Source organism: Aphanomyces invadans (genome assembly GCF_000520115.1).
Source record: "Aphanomyces invadans strain NJM9701 unplaced genomic scaffold supercont1.2, whole genome shotgun sequence".
NCBI classification, from domain to species: domain Eukaryota; phylum Oomycota; class Saprolegniomycetes; order Saprolegniales; family Verrucalvaceae; genus Aphanomyces; species Aphanomyces invadans.
Window position 1 is genome coordinate 762,446 of NW_008580147.1, and position 15,543 is coordinate 777,988.

General features: G+C 52.7%; 8 protein-coding genes across 10 annotated transcripts; 4 read left to right on the top strand and 4 right to left on the bottom strand.

Moving 5' to 3' along the window:
• The first annotated feature begins 86 nt into the window (after positions 1-86).
• On the top strand, positions 87-1,718 carry H310_01099 (hypothetical protein). Its single transcript, XM_008864121.1, has 12 exons — positions 87-226; positions 280-377; positions 430-523; positions 572-605; positions 648-718; positions 759-853; positions 912-1,019; positions 1,068-1,199; positions 1,251-1,323; positions 1,369-1,418; positions 1,470-1,536; positions 1,586-1,718. The coding sequence occupies exons 3-12, from the start codon at positions 502-504 to the stop codon at positions 1,657-1,659; spliced, it is 726 nt and encodes a 241-aa protein (XP_008862343.1). The 5' UTR covers positions 87-226; positions 280-377; positions 430-501; the 3' UTR covers positions 1,660-1,718.
• Positions 1,719-2,008: 290 nt separating this feature from the next.
• On the bottom strand, positions 2,009-3,073 carry H310_01100. 2 transcript variants are annotated; one of them, XM_008864123.1, is made up of 8 exons: positions 2,985-3,073; positions 2,787-2,932; positions 2,627-2,732; positions 2,536-2,556; positions 2,417-2,493; positions 2,288-2,367; positions 2,152-2,245; positions 2,009-2,105 (listed from the first exon to the last, which is right to left on the bottom strand). In XM_008864123.1, the coding sequence occupies exons 1-8, from the start codon at positions 3,028-3,030 to the stop codon at positions 2,034-2,036; spliced, it is 642 nt and encodes a 213-aa protein (XP_008862345.1). In that variant the 5' UTR covers positions 3,031-3,073; the 3' UTR covers positions 2,009-2,033. The 2 variants fall into 2 exon arrangements, with proteins under 2 accessions (XP_008862345.1, XP_008862344.1); XM_008864122.1 differs by having other exon boundaries at positions 2,536-2,577.
• Positions 3,074-3,620: 547 nt separating this feature from the next.
• H310_01101 (CTP synthase) lies at positions 3,621-5,446 on the bottom strand. The gene has a single exon (XM_008864124.1). The coding sequence runs from the start codon at positions 5,438-5,440 to the stop codon at positions 3,731-3,733; it is 1,710 nt and encodes a 569-aa protein (XP_008862346.1). The 5' UTR covers positions 5,441-5,446; the 3' UTR covers positions 3,621-3,730.
• A 399-nt stretch (positions 5,447-5,845) lies between these two features.
• H310_01102 (hypothetical protein) lies at positions 5,846-6,692 on the top strand. The gene is made up of 2 exons (XM_008864125.1): positions 5,846-6,047; positions 6,100-6,692. Exons 1-2 carry the CDS (start codon positions 5,879-5,881, stop codon positions 6,660-6,662), a joined length of 732 nt encoding a protein of 243 aa, XP_008862347.1. The 5' UTR covers positions 5,846-5,878; the 3' UTR covers positions 6,663-6,692.
• A 71-nt stretch (positions 6,693-6,763) lies between these two features.
• H310_01103 (hypothetical protein) lies at positions 6,764-8,404 on the top strand (the record flags this gene model as incomplete). Its single annotated transcript, XM_008864126.1, has 9 exons — positions 6,764-7,062; positions 7,112-7,218; positions 7,280-7,467; positions 7,523-7,568; positions 7,611-7,694; positions 7,743-7,838; positions 7,900-8,004; positions 8,055-8,180; positions 8,226-8,404. Coding segments are annotated over 9 exons (1,150 nt in total), but the record flags the coding sequence as incomplete, so codon positions are not given.
• Positions 8,150-9,797, bottom strand: H310_01104 (hypothetical protein). Its single transcript, XM_008864127.1, has 4 exons — positions 9,055-9,797; positions 8,878-8,995; positions 8,638-8,829; positions 8,150-8,590 (listed from the first exon to the last, which is right to left on the bottom strand). The coding sequence occupies exons 1-4, from the start codon at positions 9,774-9,776 to the stop codon at positions 8,372-8,374; spliced, it is 1,251 nt and encodes a 416-aa protein (XP_008862349.1). The 5' UTR covers positions 9,777-9,797; the 3' UTR covers positions 8,150-8,371.
• Positions 9,798-10,175: 378 nt separating this feature from the next.
• H310_01105 (hypothetical protein) lies at positions 10,176-13,582 on the top strand (the record flags this gene model as incomplete). Its single annotated transcript, XM_008864128.1, has 10 exons — positions 10,176-10,673; positions 10,726-10,800; positions 10,851-11,117; positions 11,167-11,436; positions 11,491-12,488; positions 12,542-12,651; positions 12,700-12,770; positions 12,822-12,959; positions 13,019-13,299; positions 13,350-13,582. 10 exons carry the CDS (start codon positions 10,176-10,178, stop codon positions 13,549-13,551), a joined length of 2,910 nt encoding a protein of 969 aa, XP_008862350.1. The 3' UTR covers positions 13,552-13,582.
• On the bottom strand, positions 13,520-15,523 carry H310_01106. Of its 2 annotated transcripts, XM_008864130.1 has the most exons (8): positions 15,427-15,523; positions 15,055-15,376; positions 14,722-15,003; positions 14,601-14,681; positions 14,314-14,541; positions 13,898-14,271; positions 13,748-13,843; positions 13,520-13,698 (listed from the first exon to the last, which is right to left on the bottom strand). In XM_008864130.1, exons 1-8 carry the CDS (start codon positions 15,498-15,500, stop codon positions 13,584-13,586), a joined length of 1,572 nt encoding a protein of 523 aa, XP_008862352.1. In that variant the 5' UTR covers positions 15,501-15,523; the 3' UTR covers positions 13,520-13,583. The 2 variants fall into 2 exon arrangements, with proteins under 2 accessions (XP_008862352.1, XP_008862351.1); XM_008864129.1 differs by having other exon boundaries at positions 13,748-14,271.
• Positions 15,524-15,543: the final 20 nt, after the last annotated feature.

The window sequence follows — 15,543 nt, forward strand, 5'->3', positions numbered from 1 at the left end:
CTTGAAGTGGGCAAGTTCGCCAAGGAGTATTGGCGAACGTCGATGTCGAAATATCCGGATGTGTCCGGATGGTGTAACCCGGTTACACGTTCGCTCATCGACCGATGACGAGAAGACGGACCTGAAGCATATCTACATGACAACTTGGTTGCAGCTGCCTTGTACCAAGCAGGATTTCACACGAGCCGAGACGTTCAAGGCGTCAACGCCCGCGAACTGTCGAATGGTGTGTTTAACTGTGGAAATGATGGCAATGCCTTGACTGCACTAGACACGCAGTTGCAAGCATATCCCTTCAAGAAGCAGCTAGTGTTCTCAATACACTACAAGGCGGCAAGCGAGCACCTCTTGGTGTGTCTGCTCTCGACATTTTTCACGTACGCATGACTTCTCAAAGTACACGCAGCATTCCCGCACCGCCATGAGTAGAAATCCAAGCAACAGCAGCGAATCCGAACGTTCATTCCGGACCTCGACGAGATATTGGGTGGGGGAGTTGCCATGGGAGAAATCACTGAAATATGTACGAAGACCAGAATTCAATGGAGCAGTGGACTGTTATCACTTGTAGGTGGAGTTCCTGGTGTGGGCAAGACCCAACTAAGGTACACTTCCGCTCTGCTGCACGCGCATAACGCTCAACAAAGCATCCATCTCGCTCTTTGCGCTCAATTCTGTCGTACATCTGAGTCAGCCCTTGCCGAATCCATCTATATCGGTAAGCAATCATTTCTTCATGCACCATTCACAACATGCAGACACCGAGGGCAGCTTTTTGGTGCCTCGTGTGGTGACTTTAGCAGAATCCATCGCAGCATCACACCAAGACGGGACCTTCACTGGAACACCGGTTGTATGGTTGCATACTCACATGGCCATGCATTCTTGACGACTGATGCACCATCTCGCAGACAAAAGAGGACTTACTCCGTGGAATCACATACTTTCGAGTGTACGACTACCAAGAGCAACATGATGTCCTGCTGTCGTTGACTCGGATTTTGGCATCCCGTCCGAAGGTAGCTGCCTCATCCTCCACGCCATGCACTTGATTTTATTTTCACCAGGTTCGACTCGTTCTACTCGACAGCGTTGCATTCCACTGCCGCCACGCATTTGACGACAACAAAGGCCGCGCCAGAGCATTGCATAACATGAATGTGGTGCTGCGCAAACTGCTATCCGACTTTTCCATTGCGGTGCGTGCAACCACGTTGGACTGAAGGAAGTATTACCTCGCGTTGGCGCAGGTAGTTCTGGTAAATCATGTAACCACGTCGGTCGGGTACGCTGGCTCCGACTCTGCGATCGTTCCTGCACTAGGTGTGGTACTTGCATACCACTTGTCTCTCTCATGGGTGGAAACAGGGGAAGCGTGGTCGCATGTCATCTCGACGCGGCTATTGCTTCAGTGGGAGGTACTTTACCTTGGTTGTACCGGACGGACGTGGCCAACTTTACTCCTGTAGAATCACGTGCGATCGGTGCAAGTGGTGAAGTCGATCTCGGAAGCTGCCTTGTCGACGCATTTTGATGGTACGAGTGGAGAAGGATACCACGGGATGGTGAGGATGTGCGTATGTAGTCACGGAGCGCGGGATTGAGCCGTACAGTCGCAAGCGAAGTCGAGACTCCGAAGACCTGAGCCCCACATGTTGACGAGAACGTTGGGCTCACGTATTTTTTATTCGAACATGATTCGAATGCTTTGAGGCGTACGCGTTTCGTTGAAGTGACGGCTCATGTATTGGATGCAGTCTTGCAGCGGCGCAACCGCTGGGTTAGCTTTCTTGGCTGCATGTATTGCTTTCACACAGCGCTTCATCTTTGCATGACATGAAGAGCACTTCAAACCAGAGGAGATCGAGTTCAATTCGCACCTTAATCGTGGACTTGGTACGAAAGGCTCCTTTTTCGGTTGTGTGATCATACACCACGATGGCGGCGGTCATCGCGCGCAGACAGTAAAGCTCAGTCGCCGCATCCAAGTCCCTACCAAGCCATACTCAATGCCACCACGTCGTGCTTGAACTTCACCTGTGTGAGTTGACATAGGTGCATGTCAAGTTGGCCAACTGTGCAACGCTTTGTCGGGTGTGGGGGTTCTACTCTCCGTTCGTGGGATATAGAAATCATGGGCGAGAGCATTACATTGTCGTCGTGGAGGGTGCTGATGATGGCTTTGAGCATCGGCATGTGATCGGCCACGAAGAACGACAAGTTGTTCGCCATGGTTTCTGGGACTCTGGTTGCGTTGTGAAGTCGTGTTGAATGCACACGAACGTACTGCTCGGACTGGTTGTCCTTACTGGCGGCAATGTACCGGCGGTAATGGCTCAAATCGTTTTGAATGCCTGGGTTCATCGCCTACCACCGCAGGATGTAGCTCTCCATCCATAACTCAGACGTCAAATACTTTGAGGGTGTCAAACGTCAGGCAGAACACAAGCACGTCCGCGAGCCTCTTGAATAGTGCTGGGTGAGATGGAGCAACTATGCTTCGCTTGAGATGAAAGTTTGATTAGGCTATCATACCATTCCCCGACAACATCGACACTAGTTGATGGAATACAACGCCTTCAGACGTGACGAGTGAACAACACAAAATATCTTTGGTCAGAGATACCTTGCTTGTGAGCAGCCTGATAGAATTCCTGGATGACCTCGACATTTGGAATCAAGTGACTCAAGCTGTCTCGTCTGTACGACTCGTTTGTTGGGGAGGACATGCTCTGCCCATCATAAACCACGTCGTTCGACTTGATGTCTCAATGACAGCGCTGTACCTTGCGAACGTGTTCCTGGCAACCTTTATAGTCTTCGATCTTGGCTAATGTTTGTTTGTTTTCTTCGACAAGTCGAGTTGCATTGATGTAGAGTTCGCGTACAACCGCATCGAACGTTGCCATGTCGGCTTCGGGGGCTTCAGGACCTACAGACAGGTTGTCAGAGCGATCAGTACAGCAAAGAAGAACACAACGCACCTCCAAAAGACATGGCAAACTTCTCCTTGTTCATCCCATTCCCCATCGCATGCAGTCGTTCGTCGAGCCGAGTTTTCAATTCCGCGCGTGAAGCGTTTTCATTGCGGACGTTTCTCGGATTTGAAAAGCCATGCTCTACGGATAATATCCGGAATATCTTTCCTGATGTATGAAGGTGGGCCACATTGCAAGCAGGAAACCAGAACTCACTCAGCCGACACGCTTCTGGACAGAGTCGCGTCCTGATCATGTGAGGAGGTATGCGTATCTTGGATATCTTGAGGCTAGTAGGTCATGCGAAGTAAAGACGGTGCGGTGGGTGTTTAGCGGGTTTAGAACTTTATCACACGAGGAGTTCGTGGTACAGGAAAGATACGTGCATCTCCTCCGGCAAAAGTTTGAGCACTGCCAATTAGCAGGTGACCTCACGATCACAAAAACTCTTCACACGTTCTCAGCATGAACTTGCCTTGATCGATATGTAAGCGAAATCTGCGCTCGTCCGTTGCAAGTACAGATAACGATGGAGAGTTGAATCCAACCGCATTGCATTCGACTCCATCCCTCCGTAGTCTGATGGAACGTGAAAGCACGAGTGGCAGGAGACATCATGTAGGCTCGAGAAAACAAGAGGGATTCACTCTACATGGAACTCTATATTTACAATTTAGATAGGGGCTGCACTACTCCACAGGCCAAGTGGGAACGCAGATTGAATTTATAAACGCTAGCGGGGCCGGCGTCTTTTACAATTGGAGGGCCTTGTCGCTGGCATCCATGTACGCCTGCAAGCCACCAGTGGCGGCAAGGAGGAGGCCATAGAACGGAGGGCTTGGGTCGTTCGGGTGCGTCTTGAATTCGGGGTGGTACTGCGTGCCAAAGTAGAATGGATGGACGTCCCGGGGCAGTTCGGCAATTTGCATTCGCAGCCCCTTGTCACCCCGACCGACAAAATGCAGCCCCGCGCCTTCGATATCGGCAACAAAATCCGGGTTGATTTCGTAACGGTGGCGATGGCGTTCGAGGATTTCGGGCTTGTTTTGGTACAAATACGACGCAAGGGATCGCTTCGAGTCGCGAGTTGGCTCGAGCACAGTTGACCGCGCTCCGCAACGCATGGTGCCGCCCATCTCGTTCGGGTTAATCTCGGGCATGAATACAACGACCTTCTTCTCGGTAAATTCGTCGAATTCGCCACTGTTGGCGTTCTTCCACCCCAACACGTTGCGCGCGTATTCGATGGTGGCAACTTGGAAGCCCAAGCAAATACCCAAATACGGCACTTTGTTTTCGCGAGCGTACTGAGCGCACAGCACCTTGCCGTCTACGCCCCGGTCGCCAAAGCCACCAGGCACAACAATCCCAGCGCAGCCCTTCAGCTTGGCCCAGGCTTCCGCGTATTTTTCTGGCTCAGCAGTTCGAGTGACGAGGTCGAGGTCCACCGATTCGATCCATTCAATCACCAAGTCATGGTCCACTTTCATCGCGGCATGCTTCAAAGCCTTGATCACGCTCAGGTATGAGTCTTGCAGACCGGTATACTTGCCAACGAGCGCAATCTTAGTCGTTTTGGTAAAGTTGTCCACGCGGTGGGCCATGCCGGACCACTCGTCAAGATTGGGTTCCACATACTTATCCATCAAGCGCAGCTTGGACAACAAAATTGATGCAGCACCTTGGCGGGCCAACAACAATGGAACGTGGTAGATGTTGCTCACATCGTGCACACTGAGGACGTGGTTTTGGCTCACTTGGCAGAACATGCCAATCTTAGCGCGCGTGGCAGGCTCCAATTGGTTCGAGGCGCGGCAGATAATCACATCAGGGGTTAGGCCGGCGCTTCGAAGCTCCTTGATGGCGTGCTGGGTGGGCTTGGTCTTTTGTTCACCCACGGAGCCCATCACGGGCACCAACGATACATGGACCAAGCAAAAGTTGTCAACTCCTACTTTGAATTGAAATTGGCGCAACGCTTCGAGAAACACCATGCTTTCAATGTCGCCAACGGTACCACCGACCTCAATCAAACAAATGTCTGCAGGGGTCGAGTCACCATCCACGGGAATTTGGGCCACACGTTCGATCCACGCTTGGATAGCGTCGGTTACATGGGGCACAACTTGAACGGTTTTCCCGAGGTAATCGCCACGACGTTCGCGACGAATGACTTGTTGGTACACCTTGCCGGTTGTGATGTTGTGGTCCTTGGTGAGAGTGATGCCCAAGAAGCGCTCATAGTTGCCCAAATCCAAGTCGCCTTCGCCACCGTCGTCCAAGACAAAGACTTCGCCGTGTTCGAAAGGGCTCATGGTACCGGCGTCGCAGTTCAGATACGGATCGATCTTGATCGAAGTAACGCGCAGGCCGCATGCTTTGAGCACCACACCAATGCTGCTGATTGTGATGCCCTTGCCAAGGCCACTCACAGTCCCGCCGCTTACAGCCAAGTACTTCATCCGTCAAATTCAAGAATGAAACTCCAGTGGAGATGACACTTTACAAATCAATCTACAGCGTCCACGAAGGCGAATTGATTTTAGCAGAGTTATTCAATTATACAGAGGAAAAGATCAATATTTACTCCTGAGCACGACGGAGGTATATATAAATTATAACTAACCATTAAATTTCGAAGCACTGTTGTGGCGCCAAATTATCAACCAGACATTGCAGATTGGACAATTTGGCGGTATCCACTCAATGAACTTGGGCGATTTGGAAAAATGTGGAATATTTTGGATATTTTGTATATCATTTTGCCCAATTGCACAACACCTGGAGAAGTTCCCTCCATTCAAAACGCCTTAAAACGCCATGAAACCTGGCGGGATCGATGCAGAAATAGGACACGACCGAAATGAAGCGAGCCACTCACACGCGCTCCCTCCACGATCATGACAGCAAGGAAGGCCGCGCTTGTCTTCGGCGGCCTGTCCGTGTACGCAACAGCGACCATTGGGACGTACATCTACATGTACGACCCTGACAAAGGCAATGCAAAGCCTATCACCGGCGGCGAACGCCAAGCTCGTTTTGACATGAACTCTGCCATGTACGATCAAGGTTGGTGTGAGAACCTGTCGTGAATGGCACTTAATGTGAGGCATTCCTGTAGAGATCGACAGGGACGAGACCTTGGTTGGGATCAAACTCATGCGTCGCTTCTTGATCCAAAATGCATCAGGATCTGTCCTGGAAGTGGCGGCGGGCACGGGGCGCAACGTGCCATACTACGACAAGAACGTGACCGTTCTCTTGACAGATCTCAGCGCAAACATGCTTGGGCAAATCGCGAATTTGCCATCGCACATTCAGACGGCGATCATGAGTGCGGAAGATCTGGATGTTGCCGACGACAGCTTCGACACGGTCGTCGACACGTTTGCTCTGTGTAGTGTCGACAACCCTGTACAGATGCTTCAAGAAATGCAGCGCGTCTGCAAACCAAACGGGAAAATCTTGCTGCTCGAACATGGCAAGAGCAATTATTCGTGGCTTACCTACGTGCTGGATAAGTTTGCGTTGAAGCATGCTGAAAGGTGGGGGTGCTTTTGGAATCGTGACATTCTCAAGATCGTGTCGGACGCTGGGCTCGAGGTGGAATCGTCATATCGCTTTCACTTTGGTACGACGTACTACATAATTGCGCGACCAAACAGTTCGTCTAAAGCTACGTAACTTGACGTCGATTTCTTCATGGACGTTAGCACTTCTCACGGAAGATCTCGACCTCCGTGATCCGGATGTTATATCCGGCTAGTTTGGAGTACACTTGTCAGCATGGTCGTTGGCACAGGAGTCGGCACGGTCGTGTGCCTGGAAGTTCCAGTTGGAAGCGAGTTTGGCATCGACTACGAAGCCTTTCGCACCGCAGACAAGTTTCGCGGCGTCAAGTTGATTCCGCCTGGTCTCCATTTCATCTTTTACGCGTCCAATGGTGACAACGACAATGGACATGGCATTCGACAAGGCTTCTTCGTGGAGATCAAACCAAATGACGTGGTCATTCGAACATGGTCGTCGGAGACGGAAGAATTAGTTCCCATGACGCGAGAAGCAGACATTGAGAACCTCACGCGTACGTCATCCTTCATCTTCAGCGATCGAGCCTGACGCCGAGCACGCAGGAGCTGTCCACGGGTTCCAGTTGGACGGTAACTTGGGGGCGTATCCCCAGAAGCATGCCAAAAGTTGGCATCGCCTCTCCAAGTACATCACCAAAGACATCCTTGCAGTATGCTTGGATTATTGTTGAGGTTGGTATGCCGTATCGGATGATAGGTATTTCCACGTAGAAGTGCGGTTTGACTGTCGGGGGCACCATTTCCCCAGGCGACCCTGATGCGGTGTCGTTGGACCGCGGTGACGCCGCGATTAAACCTTTCTTTCCAGACGTGGCTCAAGTTGCGCGTTTTACTCGATTGACGAAGCCAACGTCTCAGAGAGTCGCGAGCGACTTGACACGGTATCACGTTGACAGCAGGTGCGCTCCATCCCAGTTGCAATCTAGAGATCATGACGGCGTGCCTGCATTGCAGCGAACACCTTGAGTGGTTGCTAAAAACGCACTACTCGAACGACTGGGTACGATGCATGGACCCGGCAGGAAACTTACACGGACCGTAGCGCGCCCTCCTCGGCGAAGTGCAACTTTCGTTTGTATTGTTTTTGTTCATATCATCGCTTGACGCCCTCCATCAATGGAAGCAGGTGAGAACTGAACCATGCACGGCTCACGTTGCTGACGGATTTGGCCAGTTTGTATGGATGTTGTGCTCGTGTGAAGATGCCGTGACGACGCGACCAGAACTGTTTGCCGCGTTTCTCCAGCTCACCCAGGTGCACTTGGAACAGGTCCGTGCCGTCAATAACTACGTTCCGCCGGACGGGAAACGATGCGCTGACGTGACGTTAGGTTGGGACCGACTTTTTCCAAGACGAATTGGCCACCGACAACTTTATCAAGGCCTCCCTTGCCTCGCTCTTTGAGATCCTGCACGACGACACACTCAATGACAAGGTATGTAGCACTTTTCGCGTGTGTCGTGATCCACAGGTGAACTTGTGTAGCTGCTGGAGCGGGCAGCAAAGCTCAAGCAGTTTTTGAAGGACCGGTTCCAGCTGCAGTTTGACGTGATGGGCACGTATTGTTTTGGCGATGATGACAGTGCGCCGGCCGTCATCCTTCCCGATCAAGTAGGGCACCATCCTTGACTGTTTCGTTCATCGTGTCGAGCGTAGCTACCGTCGTTTGTATTCACGCAAGACGCTACGGACTCGGACGACGCAATCCGTCGCATTGCTCGAGACCTCCACGGCCAAACGAGTGACATGGCATAACTAACGAAGTGCATCGAATCTTCTCTATGTGGCGACTCCATCCTAAATTAAATGTACGGCACGGACCCAATCACGCCAAACTCGATGATCTTCCACTTCAACGCGGACGCTTCCTCGTCGTACTCGCGACGGAATGCGAAAATGTAAAAGTTGGCCTGGATATCGTCCTCGGCTCCTTCGACAATCTCGCCTTCTCGGTTCCGAATGCAGTTGATTTGCTGCGCCATGAGTTGAATCCCAATGATCGGCGCTTGCTTGTCCTCCGCCTACCGTCACAAGGTGAGCACAACCGGTGGGCCACAACGTGACATACCGAGAGCGCAATCACAGTCACGTTGCGGATGGCAAGAATGTTAGGGTCCACGACCAGACCATCCGACTTTCGCTCGCGGATCGCCATGTTGACCGTGTTGTACGCAGCTTCGCCCATCCACTGCTTCAGGTCGCGGCTGTTCCCTCGCAAGAATGCATCCAGCACATGCGGCACCACGTTTTCCGCCACCGCCTACCACATCGTTGAGCACCAACTACATCGAGCATTGCATCATCGTACATCTTTCCACGTTTCCACGTCAAAGGACGGATCGGCGCGGCGAATTTCCTTGATCGCAATGCTCTCGGCCGTCTCGCCGAACAAGCCATCGTAGATTGACGACATGCGGTAGACCCACCTACGAAACACAACGTTCGGTTCCATCCCTGGGAGTACAAGTCGAGCAAGGCCACGCACGGGTTTTGACTGGTCTCCCAATACTCTCGGACGTCTTCGGTCGCGTCGCCGACTTTGTCGCGGGCTTTCTTGGCCGTGGATCCAAGCACCTTGCCAGCTTCCGTCTTGGCCGCTTGGTTGGCAGCATCAAGAAGGCCTTGAATGATGGGAGTCTCGCGCAGACGCGACGCCACACGTTCCCATGCAGTCTGCTCGCCCTTGACAACGACCATGGCCGTCGTGCCTGTGTACTCTGCAACAGGTTCGTCATCCGCGGGTGTGTCCTTCACCTTGCGCTTGTCCGCCAAAGACGACGTGAGGGTTTCCTCGACAGACTTCTTCTTGTTCATGCCAAAAACTTCGTAGAACGTTTCTACTAACGTCTCCTTGACGCCTTGGGGAGCACTCCCCACGACTTTGGACTTGACGTTGTGGAGAGGGTCAAAGAACTTTGATTTGGCCTCCTGAAAGTACTCACTCTTGTTGACCTCTTCCTTAGCTTGCCGCAACGTTTCCTCGAATTGGTCCTTGGTTTGTTGTGCGCGTTTCTCAAACTGTTCCTTCGCATCCTTGGACTTCTCCGTAGTCTCCTTCGCGGCATCGTTGTTCAATTCAGCTTGGATTTCCTCCTTCAGCCTCGAGAAGAAGCTCATGTGGCGTGCTGGCATGTTGGCCGTCACAAGGGTGGCATGTTCCGCAGAGCGGACCTGGCGCGCCACCTGGACGATTGAGTGGCGGATCATCTTTCACTCGAGGCAATCGTGTGATAATTCGTATCCGGATGACGCATGAACCTTTTATCCAACAATTCCAACCGCCCAATGATGCGTCAGCAGGGACATGAAGGACACGAATTGGCTATAAATCCAATAAAATAAGCGAATAGGTTACTCTTCTTCACCATACGAGCATTTCATTGGTTGAATGTACAAAATTGCCACATCGCATACTTGTGGAATCGCGCCGACTTCGCAAGCACATGCTCGGGGTTTCTCTCTTTTGGTTCCCTCTATAAACGAATACACTGGCAGAGAACGTACTGTGCAGTTTTTGACTCCCAAAACGCATCGCAGAAATCGCAGGGCAGTTACATGGGATGAAACGGGTGATGCGTTGTAGGTCCATGCCCCAGGTCAAGCTCGATGCCTGACATCACACGTGACGCGGACCTGCTGAAGAACCTTGGGCGCCTCGTGGAGACGATTCCCACGATCGATCACGAGACAGGGACGTCGATTGCTGCATTCGGCGACTTGGAGAAGATCGGCGCCGAGGAGAAACCGTTCGTGTTGTTTGAGTTTCAAAAAGTCGCGGACCCAACCATCCCGTTCTACCTCCAAGGAAGTGCTGAGTTTCAAGAAGCTGAAGCCCTTGAGAAGCGACGGCAGCTCAAGCAGTCACGCCACGTCGGGGAGGCCATTCTTCAGTACTGGAGGGTCTTTCCCAAGATTGTCGTGATCGACGAAAACGTGATCACAAAGGCAGAGTACATGCAAGTGATGCTGCTGATTTTCAAAGTCCTGCGAAGCGATTTTGAAAAGGCTACAGCAACGATTCAAATCGACAAAGACTGGATCGTCGATTCTAAGTCGAGCCAGTACATGACCTCCGCCATGTTCTTCGATGCCTTGTTTGAGCTGGTAGGGTTTCCACCGCGGCGATATAGTGGAATGATCGTGCCATGTACGTCAGGTTGACGTGTGGACATGCGACATCGAAGAAGCGACGTATGTTGGGTTTCTAGACCTCTTGTACAAGCGCATATCGGTACGGCCGCGGCTCAAGTCGTTGGTTTTCCAATCCGCGGCGATGGCTAGGTGCGCGTGATCGTGTTCTTCGACGGCACCGTGATCAAAGTAACGCTGGAGAACAAATCCAAGTCATTGCATGAACTCATGGCCGAAGCGGTGCCGCTCGCAACGTTGAGTGCGTTCAGCCACATCGCTCGGTACATGGGGAACTCGTCGATCACGACAATGGGCGATTTGGCCAAGGCAGAACCCGTCGACATTGAGCGCATGCGTCTCGAGTACATCGAAAAGAATAACCTGTCGACGGAAATGTTTGGTTCCGACTTGTTTCAGGTACTGAGTTTTCCGATCCATTCCACGGGCACGTCTTAGCGAGTTGCAGGTTCTCGAGCTCATGGGACGTGTCGCGTCGGCGGAAGTGAACAGCCTCAACTCGCTTGTGAGTCTCACGAGGGCCGACCCGGCGCTCATCGATTGCGTTCGGCAAGCTTTTCTCACCGCCCGCCGCATCTCGACCACGGAGCAAACCACGATGAACAACATTTTGGAAGAACTGGTCAAGTTTGGTATCAACCCGGAGACGCTCGCGAGTGATTCGATGGCAAAGGAGACGTACATGAGCTTGTTTACGTTATTCGTCGTCAAGACGGGGGTACGACCATCTCCACCGACCATGCCCCTTTGACTCATGGGATGGTTCCCACAGGGCGAAATCGCCGACTTGGCGAAGAGAGACTTGATACGGATCAAGGACCAAATGGAGCGCCATGGGCTCCACGTTCCCGAAGACATGATCGAGTTCAAGTACAAGGAATTTTACAAAACCGTGATTAAAACCACGGGCGCCGAGGTCGTGCAAGGTGCCAAACAATGGATCGCCACCAACTCGAACGAGGCGTCGCTGTCGTCGCTCATCGAGAACGAATACGATGAGTTTAAACCTCTTGACGAAGCACACGCCTTCACAACCGACGACGCTGAGTTCACTGCGCTGATTGCGCCAACTTCGAGCACCACTACCGCGCCGGTCGTACGAGCAAAGGAGGATGCTGTAAAACGTGTCAAGACCGAGCCAGTTGCAGCAACGCCAAAACCCTCGGCAATGCCAGAGACGGTGACATCCCCCGTCATTCCAGTGAAATTTGCTCCTCCCAAACCAGTTGTGCCCGATCCAAAGCCACCCAAACGAAAAAAATCTCCTCCTGCGGCGGAAGTGGTTAAACCGCCTGCAAAAAAGTTTTCCAAGCACCATGTCCGGGTCCTCGACCACCAACCGATCCAGAGTGATGACATGAATGATGGCCAAGAGCTATTGAAAACCTCCATCGTGGAGCCTCCAAAACCTAGCCCGGTCGATATCGTCGAGCAAGTTCGGTCAGCCCCCCTGGAAGAGCCCACTCCAGTCGAGCAACAAGCCAACAGAGCGCCATCGGAAGTCGACTCGACAGTGGAGCCAGTTGACCACGCAGAGATGTCGGCCCCACCGCCTCAAGAGAGCGTCGTGGAGGTCCAGCCATCAACACCGACAAAGCCTTCTGTCCCGGCATTAGAGCAGTCAGACAAGTTCGTCGTGGATGACTTCGTGCGCCGCGCCATCCCCCCCGACATGGATTCCGAAGGGGGTCGAAAGAAAACGCTTCTCGAGTGGAAGATGCAGCCACCTCCCATTTCATCGCCTCGAGAAGACAGGAGCAAGCGCAAAAAGTCCGATTTGGAAGGTACATATGCACGACATTGTATTAATCTCAATCTGGTAGAGACAAAGTCCCGCCGCCAGCTCGCTTTGCCAAAATTCTTGTTGGCGGCCTCACACAGGAGAGCGTTCCAACCATCGCACGCTATATTCATTTGCTCGGATTTGGCGAAGGTGCGACATGAGGCTACGAAATTGCAGATTTCAGCTGACTCGATGCAGTATTGCATGCTAAGACAAAGGAGGAGGCAATGGACTTGTGCGACCCCAGCTCTGGCCCGGGCATGGATCTGGTACGCTTCAACCGTGCTCACTGTGCATGTTAATTCTGTATCATGCATTAGGTTTGTTTCGTGGTTGGCGCCCACCTCGATGCCGCCATTCCCGTCTTGCGTGCCTTAATGGACATGGTTGGCCCTCGAGTCCTTATCATTGGGGGCGACCCCAGCGATCCTCTCAAGACCAGTACTGTCGCCGTGGAGGTTGTTTTGTGTCGTCGACGCAGTTTCCTTGCATCGATATTGATTGAAAATCTTGGTAGTGTGTCGCTGAAGGCGCGCTGTACTTTGCGCCCATCCCCGTCGACTACATGGCATTGCGAGAACGGATGCAAGTGGTGCTCGAGAACGCTCCGCAAAAGTTTATCTTTCGACGGAAACAAGAAAAGGCGCCGGCATCGCCTTTGTTCAAAGCATTGACCAAACCCGACGCCAAGACGAGCCCTACGACAAGCAGCAAACCACCAGAGAGCTCGTTCAAAACGCAGGCGCAGTCCCCTCCATCAAACGTCCCGCCCGTTGACTCAACCCCTCCTTCCAAACGGTGATGGCATCGCGTGCGACGACGCAGTTTTGTCAAGTTCTTTTTTGTAGATCGTGGTTCGGGGCTCGATTGCCCACCTTGCGCGACTTCGTGGGCGGCGGGCTCCAAAAGAAGGGCAGCTTCTTGACCCAGATGGTCAAAAAGTCGTCCAAAGGCAACGTAATTGCTCCAACCCCCATCGTGCCGTCGTCGCCACCCAAGTCGACGAGTTTTCAATCGATGAAGCGATTCACTGCATCGTTTCGAGGATAACTCGTTCAATCTATTTAACACAACGTTCCAACTCAGCCCACGGACTTGTCTGGGTCAACGGATATGCCGTTGAGTTTCTGGTGCAGGTACATGCCCCAGTCGATCAGGCGAAGGCGGAACACGAGGTTGGCATAATCGACGGTCCACCTGCGGCATGAAATTCACGTTGAGATTGATTCAGCGTCGAAGTCTGTACCAGAAAGACTGCCATGGCGTGAGGGCGGCGCCAGTGGCCGCGCGGTCCTGCGACAGCCCTTTCAACGCATACATGCCAAAGATCTGAAAGCGTTGTCTGGTCGACGTCGTGAGGGGATAGTTCACGCAGTCGTAATGCAGCCACACGTACCGAGAATTCCCGCCCAAGTCTTTGTTGAGCGATCGCGTGAGATTGGTGGACCGGAAGACAAATAGCATGTCTCGTGGCAGGTGCTCAAAGAATTCGTTAACGTTGGTGCCTTGAAGGGATTTCAGGTCCTGACGAAGTGCTTGCTTCTCCTCTGCCGACATTTGCCCGCCCATAATCGTCTTGCTGTTCATGGCGCGATAGGTAAAGATGAGCGGGAAAAATTTGGTGTACGGGCCAACGTGAAAGCGTTCGCCGCATTCCATGAGCAACTTGTTGTCACGGAGCAGCAGCGCCTTCCACAGTCGACAAAACGTTTGTCGAAAGTCGTCGTCGAGTTGCCTGTACAGGCCGTGGTCGAGGAGCACGATTTGCGCCTGCCACGACCATGACGATTGCCATCACACCTTTCAACGTACTTCACGTGGACGATGTGGGTGCCGCCGAACAAACAAATTGCCAGGATGAGGGTCGCAATGCACAAACCCGGAGCAAAACACCATCTCGGCGAACATCGCCGACACTTTCCCGGCAATGTCGACAGGGTCGAGGCGCAGTTTTTGGGTAATGGCGTTCGTGTTGGTTACTTTGACGCCATGGATGAACTCCATCGTGAGGACGCGCCTCGTGCTGAGCTCGTCGTACACCTATCGGCGACGAAACAACCTGATCACATGGCTGCCAACATCCCATGCACTCGCCCCACCGTTGGAATATACACGAACGGCGTCGAGCGAAAGAGCGCTTGGATTTTGCGACTGTTTTGTTTCTCAGCGCTAAAATCCAGCTGAAATGCATAAGAGACGTGTTCGTTTGGGACGACGAACCTCCGCTTCCAAGGCTTGCTCGATTTCAGGAATGATCCATCGAACACTGATGTCCCAGATCCGTTCGATGGCGTAAATAGCTTGGCGCACGGCCCATAGGTCGCTCGCCAATGTCTTGGCCAGCTTCGGGTATTGTATCTTCACCGCCACCTCTCGCCCGTCTTGTGTTACCGCGTGGTGAACCTGCGCCAGCGATGCAGCTGCTATCGGCTTTGTGTTGAATTCGCGGAAAAACTGGTCGAGTGGGCCGCCGAGTTCGGTTTCGACGGCGGACTTTGCTTCCTACCACCATCGCGAGGTTGAGATGCGCTGGAGAAGCGTCAACTCACGTACCTCAAACGAAACGGGTAAGGCCTGGTCTTGCAAGACGCTCAATGTAGACGTGTACTCGACAGGTAGCGCATGGTTTAACGATGCCAACTGCTGTCCAATCTTGGTGAACACACCGCCATTCTGCTTACACACATGGAGCAAGCGCTCGGCCGTGCGAAGATTGTACGCCCGTAGTGCCGTCTTGTAGTCTTCGTGCAGCTTTTTCCAGGCATGCGACGTATCAGCGTCTACTTCATCAGGCTTTGCTGGGACGTTTCGCTTGAAGTCGACGAAAGTTTCAGCGCCTGCCTTCGCTACCCGCCCAACACGCGTGGGTACGTGGCTGTGTCACTTTGTCAGATCCACATCCTTCGAAACGCTGCCATTACTTACTTGGTGGCGGCATCCACGCCGACTGCGATCCCTGCAACCGAAAGGACCGCGGCGCCAAGTCGGCGGCGGGTCATGGACTTGGTGGCGTCGTTGAATGCACGTTTGAATATCGTCGTC

Excerpts from the sequence above, each read along its gene's own strand:
- H310_01100 (XM_008864122.1), bottom strand. The coding sequence starts at position 3,030 with ATGGGGAATGGGATGAACAAGGAGAAGTTTGCCATGTCTTTTGGAG. Across the intron at positions 2,368-2,416 it reads TGACGTTTGACACCCTCAAA|GCGATGAACCCAGGCATTCA; the intron begins GTATTTGACGTC and ends CTGCGGTGGTAG. Across the intron at positions 2,106-2,151 it reads GCACCCTCCACGACGACAAT|AACCCCCACACCCGACAAAG; the intron begins GTAATGCTCTCG and ends AACGGAGAGTAG.
- H310_01099 (XM_008864121.1), top strand. The coding sequence starts at position 502 with ATGGGAGAAATCACTGAAATAT. Across the intron at positions 854-911 it reads CCTTCACTGGAACACCGGTT|ACAAAAGAGGACTTACTCCG; the intron begins GTATGGTTGCAT and ends ACCATCTCGCAG. Across the intron at positions 1,324-1,368 it reads TGCGATCGTTCCTGCACTAG|GGGAAGCGTGGTCGCATGTC; the intron begins GTGTGGTACTTG and ends GGGTGGAAACAG.
- H310_01101 (XM_008864124.1), bottom strand. The coding sequence starts at position 5,440 with ATGAAGTACTTGGCTGTAAGCGGCGGGACTGTGAGTGGCCTTGGCAAG.
- H310_01102 (XM_008864125.1), top strand. The coding sequence starts at position 5,879 with ATGACAGCAAGGAAGGCCGCGCTTGTCTTCGGCGGCCTGTCCGTGTAC. Across the intron at positions 6,048-6,099 it reads CTCTGCCATGTACGATCAAG|AGATCGACAGGGACGAGACC; the intron begins GTTGGTGTGAGA and ends GCATTCCTGTAG.
- H310_01106 (XM_008864129.1), bottom strand. The coding sequence starts at position 15,500 with ATGACCCGCCGCCGACTTGGCGCCGCGGTCCTTTCGGTTGCAGGGATC. Across the intron at positions 15,004-15,054 it reads CCTTACCCGTTTCGTTTGAG|GAAGCAAAGTCCGCCGTCGA; the intron begins GTACGTGAGTTG and ends CGATGGTGGTAG. Across the intron at positions 14,272-14,313 it reads ACCCACATCGTCCACGTGAA|GCGCAAATCGTGCTCCTCGA; the intron begins GTACGTTGAAAG and ends TGGTCGTGGCAG.
- H310_01104 (XM_008864127.1), bottom strand. The coding sequence starts at position 9,776 with ATGATCCGCCACTCAATCGTCCAGGTGGCGCGCCAGGTCCGCTCTGCG. Across the intron at positions 8,830-8,877 it reads ACGTGGAAACGTGGAAAGAT|GCGGTGGCGGAAAACGTGGT; the intron begins GTACGATGATGC and ends ACGATGTGGTAG. Across the intron at positions 8,591-8,637 it reads TGACTGTGATTGCGCTCTCG|GCGGAGGACAAGCAAGCGCC; the intron begins GTATGTCACGTT and ends TTGTGACGGTAG.